Source organism: Nuphar pumila, chromosome 3, assembly GCF_984573655.1.
Source record: "Nuphar pumila chromosome 3, dmNupPumi1.hap1.1, whole genome shotgun sequence".
In the NCBI taxonomy this organism is placed as follows: Eukaryota; Viridiplantae; Streptophyta; class Magnoliopsida; order Nymphaeales; family Nymphaeaceae; genus Nuphar; species Nuphar pumila.
The window spans coordinates 118,583,063-118,600,494 of record NC_143251.1 but is presented as its reverse complement, the minus strand read 5'-3'; the positions used below and the strand labels follow the sequence as shown (position 1 = coordinate 118,600,494).

At 36.5% G+C, this 17,432-nt stretch overlaps 1 protein-coding gene across 1 annotated transcript; it reads right to left on the bottom strand.

The window, feature by feature from the left end:
- Positions 1 to 12,638: 12,638 nt before the first annotated feature.
- On the bottom strand, positions 12,639 to 13,282 carry LOC149843451 (uncharacterized). The gene is made up of 2 exons (XM_090000913.1): positions 13,091 to 13,282; positions 12,639 to 12,959 (listed from the first exon to the last, which is right to left on the bottom strand). Exons 1-2 carry the CDS (start codon positions 13,280 to 13,282, stop codon positions 12,639 to 12,641), a joined length of 513 nt encoding a protein of 170 aa, XP_089857039.1.
- Between the last annotated feature and the right edge of the window lie 4,150 nt (positions 13,283 to 17,432).

Below are 17,432 nucleotides of genomic sequence, written 5' to 3'. Positions count from 1 at the left end.
GTTTTTTTAACAAGAAAAACAGGTGCATTTACAACCATTGATTTTTGCATTGCATTGCCAAAAAACCCTGTACACAGGTCCGATTGTGGTTGTTCAAAAACTGGTTCCCACTAAAAACATGTAGATCATATCCATGGGGTTTTGATACGACGCCTTCATCTCAGCACCCTCAGTACCACACAGCTGGCCACGCGGGCGACCCCTCAGTGATTACTAAGTAATGGGTCATTTAGCACGCAAAAACCTACATTCATTAAATTATAAAGACTTTTTAAATGCATTACTTTTGGTTAAGAGTGGCATCTTTTTCTTCTATCAGTGAAGTTCTGTTGGTTATGTGGCGTACAGAATTGTGTTTACAACTCTGAAACTAAGGGTGGTTCATGAGCGGGCCCGTCAATAGGACACGACTGGGTCAAACCGGCCTGTCCATTTGGACAGGTCAGGCCCAGCCAGTTTGGATCAGGCTAAGGCAAAAAAATCTTGGCCCAGACAACAGCTGTTGTGGGCCTGTGGCCCTGGGCTACAGGCAACAAGCTGGATCACAGGCCAGACAGGGCAGCTGCTTTTCTCTCAAAAGATGAACTCATCCACTCCACTGCACGAGTCTATCATTCATCGGTCCCAGAAAGCCAGCCCAGGCCCAAAGGCATGTATCAAACCTGCCTTGATTTGAATCTGATGAATATGGTCCAGGATCCAGACCCTTTCCAAAACCCATGTTTAAATTTTCTCAAAAAATTCAATTCATTGTTAGCCGAATCTAAAGGTATGCCCACTTTAACTACTTGTTGGAGTGGGTGTCAGACCCGATCCAACATTTAAGGCTTTGAGCTTGTGAACCATTAGTCCGGACTGATCGTGTGCATGAGGTTGTAGATTCTTTACAGAGATTTGGCGAAAGCATATAAACGTGTTGATTGGGTTTTTATGGGACACTATTGTTTTTTTGTTTTGACTCCTCTTGGTTGGAAGTGATTAAATGTCATGTATTTCCACTAGGTTTTTCATTATTTTTTTTCTTTTAGACAGAGAAAGCTGGGGTTAGGCAAACCCCTACCAGTTATACAACTATACCATAGGGATTCAAACTTGCACCGTCCCAACACAAGGTGACGTGCACTAACTGCTCTTGCCACACAATGGGAGTCTCTTTGTGAGAGCCAGGAAGTGCAGAAAAAAGGCCGTAACATCGTTGGTGACTCCGTTTTTCATTATTATTAAGGGGGGAGATTGAACATGAATTTCACAGTAGTTGCAGGCTGCATAAAGGAGATTCTATCCTCAGTGAGCTGTGAAGAGATGATCACAGGTAATGTCTCTCTGTCTCCCAAATATGCGTATTTTAGTGAGTTTGTCAAAAGCTTCAACTCAAGTTCTGGGGAAGACTCTATCGAAGGCCTGGCTGGGGCCTCAGCAAGTGGTGGGAGGGGTTCAAAATACTCTCACCAAGGACGGGTACTTGATGCTACAAAAAGACACATCTATGCTATCATTATGGCTATCTCCTACGGTATAATACAAATCTAAGGAATCACATGGCATGCACTACAAGAAACCTGTGGATTAGCGATGACCGAAATCCGTCGCTAAACAACTTAGCGACAGATTAGCGTCAGATTAGAGACAGATAGCTTCTATCACGAATTTTTCGACGCTAATTAGCGACTGAATATATCTGTCGCCCATTCCGTCGCTAAGTAGCGACAAAATCTATCTGTCCCCAGTTCCGTCTCTAAGTTGCGACGGAATAACAAATGCCAACATCCGTCGCAAGGTCGTCATTACTATACGGCGATTTTATTGTTGCGAAAGATTTATAGTAGTCGCTAATCCGTCGTTACATTCAACGCTAATAGTAATTATCGACGAATATATCCATCGCTAATCCATCGCCAACAAGGAAAAAAATATTTGAAAATTAAATATCAAGAAAAAATTTCTTGTGATACATTTTTACATTTCCTGTACAATTTATATTTACTGTGAATAAAAAATAAAGTACACATCAAAATACATATAAAAGGAAACTAAAACCATTAATCAATCTACAGTAAAATTCGCAAGTTCTAATTATTTACAATTCAACATTTACATTTTTGAAACAAAAAGAAGGTAGAACAAATTCAACACATAAATCTAATCATCGCCAAGATTTTGTGCATCCTCTTTGTTCATTGTCTTGATCTGTCCCTTCAGCTCCACTACGCTGATTATCGCTGGCAACCTACACAAGTAAAGAAAGGTCAGTATTGATAAACAAAATATATTGAAATAAATTATACTCTATATGTGATTCTATCATGCTCATATGTGTTCTAAGGCAGTAAAAAACTGTATATGTGATTCTATCATGCTCATATGTGTTCTAAGGCAGTAAAAAACTGTATATGTGATTCTATCATGCTCATATGTGTTCTAAGGCAGTAAAAAAATTGTATATGTGATTCTATCATGCTCATATGTGTTCTTAAGGCAGTAAAAAAAACTTATATGTGATTCAATCATGCTCATATGTGTTCTAAGGCAGTAAAAAAAATGTATATGTGATTCTACCATGCTCATATGTGTTCTAAGGCAGTAAAAAAACTTTATATGTGATTCAATCATGCTCATATGTGTTCTAAAGGCAGTAAAAAAACTTTATATGTGATTCTACCATGCTCATATGTGCTCTAAGACAATAAAAAATTGTATATGTGATTCTACCATGCTCATATGTGTTCTAAGGCAGGCAAAAAACTGTATATGTGATTATATCATGCTCATATGTGTTCTAAGACCGTAAAAAACTGTATATGAGATTCTATCATGCTCATATGTGCTCTAAGGCAGTCAAAATTTTTTATATGTGATTCTATCAAGCTCATATGTGTTCTAAGGCAGACAAAAAATTATATATGTGATTATATCATGCTCATATGTGTTCTAAGGCAGTCAAAAAAACTCTATATTTGATTCTAACATGCTCATATGTGCTCTAAGGCAGTCAAAAAATTGTATATGTGATTCTATCATGCTCATATGTGTTCTAAGGCGGGCAAAAAACTGTATATGTGATTATATCATGCTCATATGTGTTCTAAGGCCGTCAAAAAAACTTTATATGTGATTCTATCATGCTCATATATGCTCTAAGGCAGTAAAAAACTTTATATGTGATTATATCATGCTCATATGTGTTCTAAGGCAGGCAAAAAACTGTACATGTGATTATATCATGCTCATATGTGTTCTAAGGCAGGCAAAAAACTGTACATGTGATTATATCATGCTCATATGTGTTCTAAGGCAGTCAAAAAAACTGTATATGTGATTCTATCATGCTCATATATGCTCTAAGGCAGTAAAAAAATTGTATATGTGATTCTATCATGCTCATATGTGTTCTAAAGCAAGCAAAAAACTGTATATATGATTATATCATGCTCATATGTGTTCTAAGGCAGTCAAAAAAACTGTATATGTGATTCTATCATGATCATATGTGTTCTAAGGCAGACAAAAAATTATATATGTGATTATATCATGCTCATATGTGTTCTAAGGCAGTCAAAAAAACTTTATATGTGATTCTATCATGCTCATATGTGCTCTAAGGCAGTCAAAAAACTTTATATGTGATTCTATCATGCTTATATGTGTTCTAAGGCAGGCAAAAAATTGTACATGTGATTATATCATGCTCATATGTGTTCTAAGGCAGTCAAAAAAATTATATATGTGATTCTATCATGCTCATATGTGCTCTAAGCAGTCAAAAAACTGTATATGTGATTCTATCATGCTCATATGTGTTTTAAGGCAGGCAAAAAACTGTATATATGATTATATCATGCTTATATGTGTTCTAAGGCAGTCAAAAAAACTATATATGTGATTCTATCATGCTTATATGTGTTCTAAGGCAGACAAAAAACTATATATGTGATTATATAATGCTCATATGTGTTCTAAGGCAGTCAAAAAAACTCTATATGTGAATTTACCATGCTCATATGTGCTCTAAGGCAGTCAAAAAACTGTATATGTGATTCTATCATGCTCATATGTGTTCTATGGCAGACAAAAAACTATATATGTGATTATATAATGCTCATATGTGTTCTAAGGCAGTAAAAAAAACTCTATATGTGATTTTACCATGTTCATATGTGCTTTAAGGCAGTCAAAAAACTGTATATGTGATTCTATCATGCTAATATGTGTTCTAAGGCAGACAAAAAACTGTATATGTGATTATATCATGCTCATATGTGTTCTAAGACAATCAAAAAAACTTTATATGTGATTCTATCATGCTCATATGTGCTCTAAGGCAGTCAAAAAACTTTATATGTGATTCTATCATGCTCATATGTGTTCTAAGGCAGACAAAAAACTGTATATGTGATTATATCATGCTCATATATGTTCTAAGGAAGTCAAAAAATTTGTATATATGATTCTATCATGCTCATATGTGCTCTAAGGCAGTCAAAAAACTGTATATGTGATTCTATCACGCTCATGTGTGTTCTAAGGCAGGCAAAAAACTGTATATGTGATTATATCATGCTCATATGTGCTCTAAGGCAGTCAAAAAAACTATATATGTGATTCTACCATGCTCATATGTGCTCTAAGGTAGTCAAAAACTGTATATGTGATTCTACCATGCTCATATGTGTTCTATGACAGTAAAAAAATTGTATATGTGATTCTATCATGCTCATATGTGTTCAAAGGCAGTAAAAAAACTGTAGATGTGATTCTATCATGCTCATATATATTCTAAGGCAGTAAAAATATTATACTGAAATATTATATAAAAGGTCAGTATTGACAAACAAAATTTACTAAAATAAATTATATGCAATGCACCTAAGTTAAGGCAATCAAAGTTATATAAAATCTAATGACATGTAATACATCATATGAAACTTTCATACCACCTGCAAACGAAACTCTCCTGTTCTGCAAAAAACTGTTTAACTCATCTCGGAGAACGTTGGCAATTGTTTCATGGAAGTAGTCATGCATTGTGTCCTTAACGATCTGATGTACATCATCCCAAGAATCAGTCGGATGCTTGGAGCTGATGTTGATGGGAGAAGTCTCTAAGCCGTGACTAGAGGAAGCAACGACTGGTGAGGTGTTCATATTACTCCCGAACCCGAACACACGTCCCTTTTTGAGTTCACCTGCTGCAGTCACCTATGCTGCAGGATCAAATGATGGATGTTGTGTAGAGTCATCGTCATATCGCTCTACCATATGTTGCTCATATGACTCCTACAAATTAATGTTTACAGTATGAATTAATAATTAAGAATTACAATGTTTATGATAACTTGTATATTACAATAATTATTAATACAATAAATACATACAGTTGTCGTTCTCACCTTCTCTGATACGAACTCTTCCGTGGTCTTACGTTTATGTGTTTAAATAAACGCATCCTTGTATGACACAATGCCTCCTTTTTCTGCTTCCTGCGAAGTGAAATGATAAAAGATTTAGTTAACAGGTTTGCAACAATACTTATAAAATTGATTTGTTTATATATTGATGAGTTACCATTTTCTTCAGGTGACTCCCAAAAGTCCTAGATCTACATGTGTGTAGATGGGCTTCAGGCATTTTCGTTCAATTTTGTGCAGCATTTGCTGAGCGGTTTTGAAATGCATCCCCAGCCTACTTGTCACACATTGCATCCCAAACATCTGACCTGATAGTAGGAGGTCCATGGCTCTTCCACTGCAGTGGATCATCTATCCTGCCAGATGCTTTTCTTGCTGCAGTCTTCATATTGTGCAACATGTCTGTAAATCGATTGGCAACCACCTTCTGTCACACCTTCCTTGCATCATGTTCCTCCATCGTAATCGCAAAGCGATTTGAAGCCTATAAATATTTTCAAAAAGTTAGTAGACATGACTATAACAGATAATTAAATATGAAACACATTAATTATGACAAACAACTGTATACCGTGAATGAGGACCACAATCTGTCTATCATCTCTTTTGGATACTCTTTCCATTGAGCGATTAGTCCTGGTAGATGTTGAAGTAGTGAATTCCTAATATCGCGTACTACTTCTTGTGACTCGAACCTTGTGCTGCACATGAATTGGTATACAGTAAATATCAATATACAATATTTATAAGATATGTAATAAGTGAAAATGAAATACTTACGGTCGATTATCGATATATACTATTAGAATGAGTCTTCTTGTGCCAGACTGAGAAGACTCTGCATCCTGTGTTGGCTCCTGACTTGTATGTTCAACTGGTATAGGTGGGTCATGTACAGGCGAAACATCATCTATAAAAAAATACATTAGAAATTCTCAGAATGCGCATTTCAACTAATCAAGCATCCAATTAGTTAAATGATATACCTATCAAAGGAGCCCTTGAAGATGAAGGCTGAGCCTGGCTACTACTGGATGAACGACCACTGTAAGCTCCACGAACCATATTCTAACAAATAAAAAATGTCAAGCAATACATTCAAATTGTTTCAAATCATTCACATCAAGTATTTTAATACATTCAAATAATTCAAATCAAGTAATGCAATACATTCAAATCATTCAAATCATTGGAATACTTGCAAATCATTCAAATCATTACAATATATTTTAAATCATTTACATCATTCAAATCAAGTATTGCAATACATTCAAATCATTCAAATCATTGAAATACCTGCAAATCATTCAAATCATTGCAATACATTCAAATCATTCACATCAAGTATTGCAATGCATTCAAATCATTCACATCAAGTATTGCAATACATTTAAATAATTAAATCATTCACATCAAGTATTGCAATACATTCAAATCATTGTCACACATTTCTATACATTCAAATAATTCACATCAAGTATTGCAATACATTCAAAACATTGGAATACATTCAAATAAAGGTTTGTATTACAAGATTCTGCTCACTAGCTCGAGAATTCTTTCTCATCACTTGTTTGACTTTCATATTCTTCTTCTCCTTCTTCTTCATCTTCATTGTTTGCTCATCCACTTGGTATATCATTTGGATCACATTCTTCTATGAATGTTTCATCGACCAATGAAGATATGACATGCATATCATGCGCAACATCGTGACCATAAGAGAGGTCATAGATATCATCTGATTGATAGTAATCACTCTCTTCAGTTAACTTGTCTTCCTGTAACTAATCATACTCAGGGTAGAGTTTGAACTTCACCTTGCAAATTGCCCACCATTCATTTTTATTTGACTTTTTTGTACTTGGATATGAAGTATAATAAACTTGTTGAGCTTGCGAGGCTAATATAAATGGTTCATATGTTCCAAACCTTGATTTATGATTCACCTCCACAATGCATGAGGCTTTGTCGACTCTTGTTGCAGTTGGATCAAACCAATGACACTTGAATAAAGTTACCCTATTATTTATGCCTAAGTAAGTCAACTCCATTATTTTCTCTATAACACCGTAGTAATAATGTTCATTTTCACCGTAGCAGCTACCCTTAACAAACACACCACTATTCATCATTTATTTGTTTATACCATAATCTTTTGTATGAAATTGATAACCATTTATGATGTACCCGTTGTAACATTGCACAACTTTGGTCAGACCATGTTGTAAATCACATATTCCTTGATCTTTAACATCACCATGATGGACCTACAAATATAATGACATGATTGTGATCATGACCAATTAAGTAACTTAGTGTTGTTTACAAGTACACAATTTATGTGAGCGTCCTTACCAACTCTTTCAACTACTCAAAAAACTTAGTTTCACGTTCTTTTTGTACTTATGTATCAATGAGATGTGAAACTTCTCTTCGCAACTCCAGATCAAATCGTCTGCAAACCATAAATACTTATATTACCAAACCATGTATGCACGTATAGAACATAAAAGGATTTAGAATTGTGTTGCATCTACATATAATTACTCGATGTATGGGTCGATCGCTGAGCAATTAAAAAGAATATAGATGTGTGATGCATCTTGCTCTCGATCTGCCAAGAGTCTTGATTGGCAACTATCAAATATATGCCCAAGTGGTTGAAATATTGACAGTTTGTCAGCTACAGTTACTTGTTCTCCATCATCGTTACGAGGCGGGCATACGTAACATGTTGGAATGTGAGGTTCAAAGTACAAAGATGAGAAATTTGAAATCTCGTCTAAAGCGTACGCCTCACAAATATAGCCTTCTACTCATGCTTTATTACGAACCTTTTTTTTTGAGGTCAAAAATGCATTTGTCAAAAATATACATTTCAAATTTGAAATATCTGTCATTGAAGAGACAAATATAAGAAAACATATACCTTTCAAATGGGTACATCCACCGATATTGCATAGGACCACCAACCCTTAGTTCATATGGCAAATGTATGATCAAATGTTCCATAACATAAAAAAATGTTGGCGGAAAAATCTTTTCTAGCAGACAAACAGTAGTGATGACAGAGTCCTCGAGATTCTTTACATCAGATACTATGACTTTCAATGCGCACAATGTTCTAAAAAATCCACTCAACTCAGACAATACCCCCGATATAGGTTTGTCTAACATATCATGGAATGTTAAGGGTATCAATCGTTGCATAAAGATATGACAATCATGCCTCTTCAACCCATATAATTGTCCATCGTCAATCTTCACAGCCTGAGCAATGTTAGAGACATATCTATCTGGAAATCTCAACTGTCTCAACCATTGACATACCTACTTTATTTGATCAGGTCCAAGCATGTACCTTGCTTTTGGTTTCAGTACTTTGCCATTATACTCTTTGAGTTCTAATTCTGGTCTTTTTACATATTACTTTTAAATCTATATGGGCCTTCGAATTATCCTTCGTTTTTCCTTTAATATTCATTACTGTATTGAACACATTATCAAACACATTTTTTTTTCACATGCATCACATCCAAATTATGTCGTATCAATAGGGCCGGCCAATATGGTAGTTCCCCAAAAATAGATTTCTTTGTCCAACTGTGATCCTTTCCAAATCCAAAGAAGGGCGTCGGGCTACGAGCATCTGTTAATACATCAGGAAAGTATCACAATCTTCTTAAAATCTCTATGCCAGACAATCTTGTGGGTGGACCTTCCATTTCAGTTGTTCTTGCTTAAAACACATTCCTTTGTCGTCGGAACAGATGGTCGCTGGGTAGAAATCGACGATGACACTCAAACCAGCAAGGCTTCCTCCCATGCGTCAATCTAAAAGTTTTTGTATCCTCCATGCAGTACGGACATGCCAACCTCTTATGTGTGCTCCAACCAGATAACATATCATATGCAAGGAAGTCACTGATTGTCCATAGAACAGTGACCTTCATATTGAAATTTTGTTTTTTGTGGGCATTATATGTGGTAACACCATCATCCCACAGTACTTTTAGTTCATCAATCAATGACCTTAAATATACATCAATATTTTGGCCAGGTGAGGTCGGACCAGGGATCAATAGAGACAAAAAAAGATTTGAACGCTTCATACACAAACTTGGTGGAAGGTTGTACGAAGTTACAAATACTGGCCAGCATGAGTATGGAGTTGATCTACTCCCAAATAGATTAAATCCATCTGTACATAGATCGAGTCTAACATTTCTCACTTTCATTACAAAGTTCTGATGAGTACGATCAAAGTGCTTCCAAGCTTCCACGTCAACATGATGCATGTTCTTGTCTTCATCATGTCAAACTTTATTTGCATGCCATCTCATGTGTTTAGCTGTCCTTAAAGACATATACAATCGTTGCAATCTAGGACTGATAGAAAAGTAGCGGAGCGACTTGTATGAAACTTCTTTTGATCTCCTGCTACCATTGCCTCTTGTCTTTGGCTTGAACCAAGGATGCCCACATGACGGGCATGATATATTGTTTTCTTGATCCTTGAAATACAACATGCAGTGATTTGGACAAGCATCTATCTTTTTATACTCCATACCTAGAGCGTTGACCATAACCTTTACACGATAGAAATTTTGTGGCAATTTCTCATCTTTGGGCAACATACTCTTCACAATCATGCACAAACGATCAAAACATGATTGACTCAAATTATACTCAGACTTTAAATTCATTAGTTGAAGAATTGCATATAAGATAGTGTGGCTCTTGCAACCGTTTCAAAGTGGCTCATCAGCATCTCTAAGTAAATCATAAAATCTACTAGCTGCATCGTTTGGTGATTCTTCATCTACTGCAGTTGTTACATCACTAGGACTCATAGCAAAACCCAGTTCTGTTCCTGCGGCATCAAATATCAAATCTATATGTGGATTATCATGCACCACATTCACCCGTGCATCAAAATTGTTTCTAAAATCTTTACCATGAAACGTCCAATTCTGATAATCACTCACAAAACCCTTCCTGTATAGGTGATGTTTAATGCCATGAGGTTCTACAAATTGATTGTTCTTACAAATCTTGCAGGGACACCTAATCTGACCCGTGGGATCCACTATACTGACACTTGCCATTGCAAATTCAATAAAACTTTCAACACCATCCGTATATTCATGAGATAACTCATTGCCAACTATCCTACAGTACATCCATTTACGGTTTGCAGTCATTTTGTCGTATGTTGTTACAAATAGTATCCTAACCAGTTAAAAGAGAATCATTAGAATGTTATGATGAAGAAAATATCAAATTTATCATGCAATATATGATGTCATACAATCACAAGAATTATGATGCATGCATTGATAACTTAATATTTTCATGTGCAAACGATTCATAACACGATACATTCATTTGAAGCATGCTTTCATTATACAATTTCACATGTACGTTATAATCAAATTGAAAGTAACTACATGCAAGCATGAATACAATCACATCAAGCATTGCAATACATAAAAAACATTCATATAAAAAAATGTCAAACATGTACCTGCAGCAAACACACTCCAATATCCCACTAACTACTACTATGCCTAGCATGAAATCCATACTTCAAAAATAAGAACACTTCTATTCTCATACATTAAAATCATGCTCAGCATGTTCTCCAAACTCCAACAAAGCAGTCCTAGATATCAACAACTAAGTGAGTGTGTGAACAGTAAAGTGTTGCATCCAATAAATTAAATAACATGTGATGTGCTTGCATCACTTACTCACCACGAGTATTTACCCGATTTGCATTATTTTTGTCACTTACTTACTATAAGTGGCGGGGCACAAGAGGGATCCGTTGAGAAATCTGCAAGAGACACTGTGTTAAAATGAAGTCACCCTCTGCCAAAAGAAAAAAAATCAGAATAAATATCGAAGTTGGACGGGATTCCAGCGAGGCGGAACACCTCCCAGGCGTCGACCACCTCTCCGTTCGGCCCAACAGGTTTTCGAGTTCGACCGGCCAGTCAGTAGGTCAATGATGTATGACAACGACACGAGGTCTTCGGAGGCAGTGACCGTCCCCCGGAGCGGCAGACACGGGGTGATGTCGTGGTTTAGGAACCCGACGATCGTCGGGCGCCCCCCGGCTCGTCGCCCTCCCTGCCAAAAAAAAAAGAGGCAGGAGGGGCGACACCATGCCGAAAAAAAAATGAGGCAGGGGGTCACTCACCTGCCCGAAAAAAAAAGAGGCAGGGGGCGACCCCCTGCCGGAAAAGCAGGCGGGCGAACCCCTGCTTGAATAAAAAAATGAGGCAAGGGGGGCGACCCCTTGCCAGAAAAAAAAAGCACCAGGGGGTCACCCTCCCTGCCGAAAAAAAAGGGACAGGGGGGCGACCCCCTGCCGAAAAAGCAGGGGGGGTGACCCCCTCTGCCGAAAATAAAAAACGAGGCAGGCAGAGGGGCGACCTCCTGCCAGAAATAAAAAATGAGGCAGGCCGGGGGCGACCCCCTGCCGGAAATAAAAAATGAGGCACTAACCTGGGAGACGTCGGGTGACAGAACGGGGGGCGATGAGCGATGGACCGAGGGAGGGATGAACGGTCGACGGGCCGGGGAATGCATCGGGCAGGAGAGGGCGGCAGGCGGGGGACTGTGTCGGGCGGGAGAGACAAAAGAAGAAAGATGGGTTCTGATTAGGGATTTACGAGAAACTTAGCGATGGATTTGGCGACGGCCTACGTCCGTCGCAATTTTGTCACAAATTTTGCATGACCAGTTAGCAATGGAATATTTTCGTCAATAACGTCGTCTTTACGTAGCGACGAAAAAACTTCCGTCGCCCAATCTATCGCTAAACGCCGCGGGTATTGTGACATAAACCTGACATCGCTAATTAACGATGGATTTGGCGACGGAAGTTGTTCCGTCGCTATTTTATTAAATATTACATATTTTAGCGACGGATTTGTTTCTCTCGCTAATCCACCGCAAAGTTGCGACGAAAAAAACCCGTCGCAAAATTTCATCGCTAATGACAATTTTTCTTGTAGTGATGTACATCTCAAGATGTGCCTCTACTATCTCCTGAACAATATCAATCTGGAAGCACTCCTTATCTCCAGCTGGACCCATAGCGACATTGAAAATGTTTAACTTGACTTTTCGATTGCCGAATGATAGGTACATAGCTTCGGTTCTGCAATTAATGCATGCATTGGCAGTTGCCAAAAATGGTTTGCCTAGAATGATCAAAGTTTAGCACTGGCTATCCACTCCCTCCATATCCAGGATAATGAAATCGATCGAGAAATAAAAGTCCTCTACTTTCACTAGCATGTTCTCTAGGATACCTCTCGACATCTTGATGAAACGATCTACTAGTTGAAGTGTCATAGGGGTTGGTTTCATTTCTCCTAGCCCAAATGAATCATAGAAATAGCCTGGCAAGATGTTCACATTTGTCCCAAGATCTAACAATGCATGCTCTATCTGGATATTTCGTATGACGAAATAAGTAATTGGGGCACCAGGGTCCTTGAGCTTTGGTGGAGTCTGATGCTGAAGCACTGAACTCACCTGCTCAGTCAGAAGGACCTTGGTAGGAACTTTCCTCTAGATTTCTTTTTCTAGGTACACAGTTCTTTAAGAAATTTGGCATAAGCTGTCACATGTTAAATGACATCAAGCAATGGTAATTTGATCTGTACATGCTTGAAGATCTCGAGCATGTCCTGCATTTTGGTTCCTTGCTTTCCTATGCCTGCTGAAGATTCTAAGGCCTTCGGATAGGGTGGTTTGGGAATGTAAGTCGGGAGACCTTTCTCATTCTGTGGAGACTCACCTCTATCCTTAGTCTCATCTAGGGGAGATGCATGAGCCAAAGTAGAAGGCTTGGTCATGCCTGGCTCATCTGTCTCGAATTGACGTGATACTCATGTCCACTCTTAAGGGTCATAACTGTTTTGACATGTTGCTGATGTGAATCTGTCATGTACAGGCTACCAAACATTTGTTCTTTGCCCTTTGGATTCATGATAGCCTGGCTCGACAAACTACCCTTTGTTCTCCTATCCAGGGCCTTTACTAACTGTCTCATTTGTGTTTCCAACTTTGCAATGGATTGCGTATGGGAGTTTAGCATCTGATTGCACTTCACGAAGGCATTTTGATTGGAGGTTTTCACCTCTTGAAATGTTTGGAGAAGTCTCTCCTCAAATGATGTCTGTTGTGTAGATTCCTGAGGGGTAAAAGAAGAATAAGAAGGAGCTTGAGGGTAGCTTGGCCATTGATATGTCTAAGTGAATGAATGAGTCCGAGCTTGCTGTGGGGGAGAGATCTGAGTGGAAGCCTGTGGATTCTTCCACGAGAAGTTAGGATGATTACACCAACCAAGATTATATGTAGAAGAAAATGGGTTGTTTATGGGTTTGGCGCATCCTTGAGCAGCCTGAACTTGCATAAATCCAGGATACTGAGCTGTCAAAGGGCACTTAGTGACAACATGTGCTAGACTAGCACAGAGATCACACACCTGATGTGGTTGGGATGGTTTCACAAGAAGTTGACCCAACTTCTGAGAAAGCATATCCACTTTGCTTTGCAACTTAGCAGTTGGAACAATTTCTAAGACACCACCCCGCTTCATCCCGCTGGGTGTAGCTTTCTCAATACGAGAAGTAGAGGCATGATATAGAGAGTTTTTTGCCAACGTATCAAACAATCTCCATGCCTCATCCTCACTCTTCAACATAAATGTCCCTCCATATGAAGAATCGATCATCTGACAATTCATATCAGACAATCCATCATAAAAACTCTGCACCAGTTGCCATTTCGGCACCTGATGATGGGGATATTTCATAAGGAGATCCTTCATCCTTTCTCATATCTCATGGAATTGCTCACCATCTAGTTCTGAGAAACTAGTGATGGTTCACCGAAACTGATTTATCCTACTGATGAGAAAGTATTTCTTCAGAAACTCTTTTTACAATTGATCCCATGACCCTATCTCAATGGTGTCTTAGGATTTTATCCAATACTTGGCTTTATCCTTCAATGAAAACGGAAAAAAAGTCAATTTTAATGCATCATCTCTAAAACTCTGAATCTTCACGGTAGAACAGATCTCAAGGAACTCATCTAAATGCCTATAGGGATCCACGTGACTAAGGCCGTAAAATGATGGAAGCATATATATCACATTGGCCTTAATCTCGTAATATGGCACCCCTACATTGGGTCTCCTGATGCAGGATGTTTGAGTGTATTTCATGGGTAAGAAGTATTTCCTCAAAGAACGTGTAGGAGCAACAAGCTCCATCTCATCCATTTGTCTTGGACCTTAGGGAGAATAAATAATTTTCTTAGGATCTTCGACAAAAGGATGCAATGGTCTACCTGAGGTCCTTCATCCATGCATATACTGGTACTAAGACCAGGTGTATGGATCAACTAACTCTAACTATTCTATCATAGTTAAACTAAGCACACAATAAGAATTTACAAAAATACACAAGAAATGAAAAATGAAAAATAATATAACTAAAGTGAGAATAATTCAAACTATTCTATGAAATTTAAATAACAAAATCTACTCTAATTCACAAAATTAGTACACACTATGGAATTCAAAAACTATGTTCTCTAAAACTCAATTGTCTATTCGCTCATTTGTTCATGCAATTCAGTGAATCCTAGAAAAACAGTAAGTGAATCTTATATGTACTAACTAGGTGAAAACCTATATTTACTTACTAATCCTACTAACTAAAAGAAAATAATTAAATAAATATTAATAAATTGAAATGTTAGAGATAATGAATATTAATCGCCGTTCCTCGACAACAGCGCCAAAATTTGGTTGTACTTTTGCAATGATATTTTTAAAATAAATTTTTTAATAAAAGTTTAGAAAATTGACAACCAAATATAAAAACTGACTTCCACAATCGTGGTGAGTACGGGTTGAATCCATAGGGAACGAGACAATATTCAAGATTAACTCTAATTACTTCAATTTATTAATAATTCAATAAGTCTACAATGAAAAAAATATAAGTTAATTCACACACTATTGTAAATAAAAATTAACTAACAAAAAAAAATTCTAAACTATGTTGTTGAAGCTTCCTCCAAGTCCAAAGGGCATTTTCATCTTTTCACAAATTATGACATTCGCATTGTCAATGTAAATAGACCTTTTGACCTATAATATGCTTGTCAACCTAAAAAAAAAAAATCAACAACTGAAATCACTACAATTAAGCCAAAAATACAATTAAAGTTAATGCTAAAAATAATTAAAACACTAACTTGCAATCTAAATAAATTACAGTAAGATATAAATTCTAATAAAGCAACTAATTTATTCTACTACTAATTACACTAAATCAAACAAATAAACTATATAATCTACAGAAAACTATGAAAACTACCAAAATTTACTTGGTTACTGAAATGCGTTTTATCCTCGCTATAGTGCAGGAATGCATTTCTGATAGACTTTTGAAAACAGATAGTTTGAAACTGCAAATGAAACCCACAAATCATGAAATTTGTTTTGTTGGATTTCTAACACGTGCAAGAATCAGACTCTTCTTTTCGGATTCAAAAAATCATCCAGAATCTTCAGATATAAGCGTTCAAGAACACTTAAAATCTGGAAATTTGCCTGTCTCAAAATTCAATCTTTCGAAAAACCAGTTTTTGAAAAATGCTTAAAAATCTAACCAAATCAATTCTGAATAAGTTGAAATTTGATATGCACTTAGAGGACACCTGAATAAAGAGAATAGAACCAGTTTTGCTTTAAAACTCTAATTTTTTTTGTATAAAATGATGAGTGCAACAAACTATAAATTCTGGTTTTTTAAAATCAATTCAAAACCAATTTAAAAATCATTGAATTCTTGCACTACTAATCTTCGACACATGTAACAACAGACATCTCAATCCTAGACTCTGCTAAATAATAGTAAACAAAACTTAATTAGGCTAAATGAATTAAATATAAAAATAAACCTAAGTTAATTTATAGAAATTTAACTAGTCTAACACTTGAAAATGAATGAAACACTAAGGTACATAATGAATAGAAATCAAGGCTAATGTAAATCTGTCAAGATATCAGGCGTCCCCTATATGGGATCTATTCTACTATACTTAAAATGAAAGGACTACTAACCACTACAATAAAGAGAATTAGAAAGTGATAACTATGCTATATATATATATTTAACTAACAATAAATAATAATGAAATGGAAATATAAAACTTAACTAATTCACGCAAACTTTAGTTAATGTTACTAGTAAACACATGAATCCTACTTACATCTATGAAAAGTAACAAGTATGAAATGCAACATGCACATAAACCAACTTACCTAAATGACATACTAAAAGAAAATTAAATATTAGTCACTATGAATCGTCCCCTATGTGGAAGCTACTTAACATTTAAATACTAATGAAATGACAATATTAAATTGATTACACATGATTTATTAACATACCTAATATGCAAATATCAATTAGTAAATGACATGCAAGAAAAAAAAAGATATCTAAGTCAACTTACCTAAATACTTAATGCAATAGGAAATCATGCATATTAGACTAACCTTATGAATAGAATAGGCAATTCATAAATATTAGACTAATTGGGATTTAGGTGGGGGGGGTCTATATAAGATCTTACTTTCAGGGAAAGAATTAACTTTTCAGTTTCCAAAAATGTCAGCCCCAAGTGGGCCCACACATTTTTGGATTAGCTTCTTAATTAAGGAGATAATCTTCTTAATTAAGAGGTGATCTCCTCTAAATCAAATCAAGGTAATTTTAAGTAAGAGATTTGAAATTCAAGTCTTCTTACCTAAGTTAAGTAGAGGAGGAGATCCTCTTGATTGATGTCTTCAATAAGACCCAACACTTCCCAAAATGAAGTCACGAATTTTAGAAACCCACGAAAATTGTCAAAATCATCTAGCTTTAGAATTTCCTAAATTTCCCTTCCTAAAATCTAGCTAACCTAACCTATATAATGTTT

Bases quoted from the DNA above. Each gene is read 5' to 3' on its own strand.
- LOC149843451 (XM_090000913.1), bottom strand. From the start codon at position 13,282: ATGACCAAGCCTTCTACTTTGGCTCATGCATCTCCCCTAGATGAGACT. The intron at 12,960-13,090 runs GTACAGATCAAA...CTGACTGAGCAG, and splicing joins TGCTCGAGATCTTCAAGCAT to GTGAGTTCAGTGCTTCAGCA.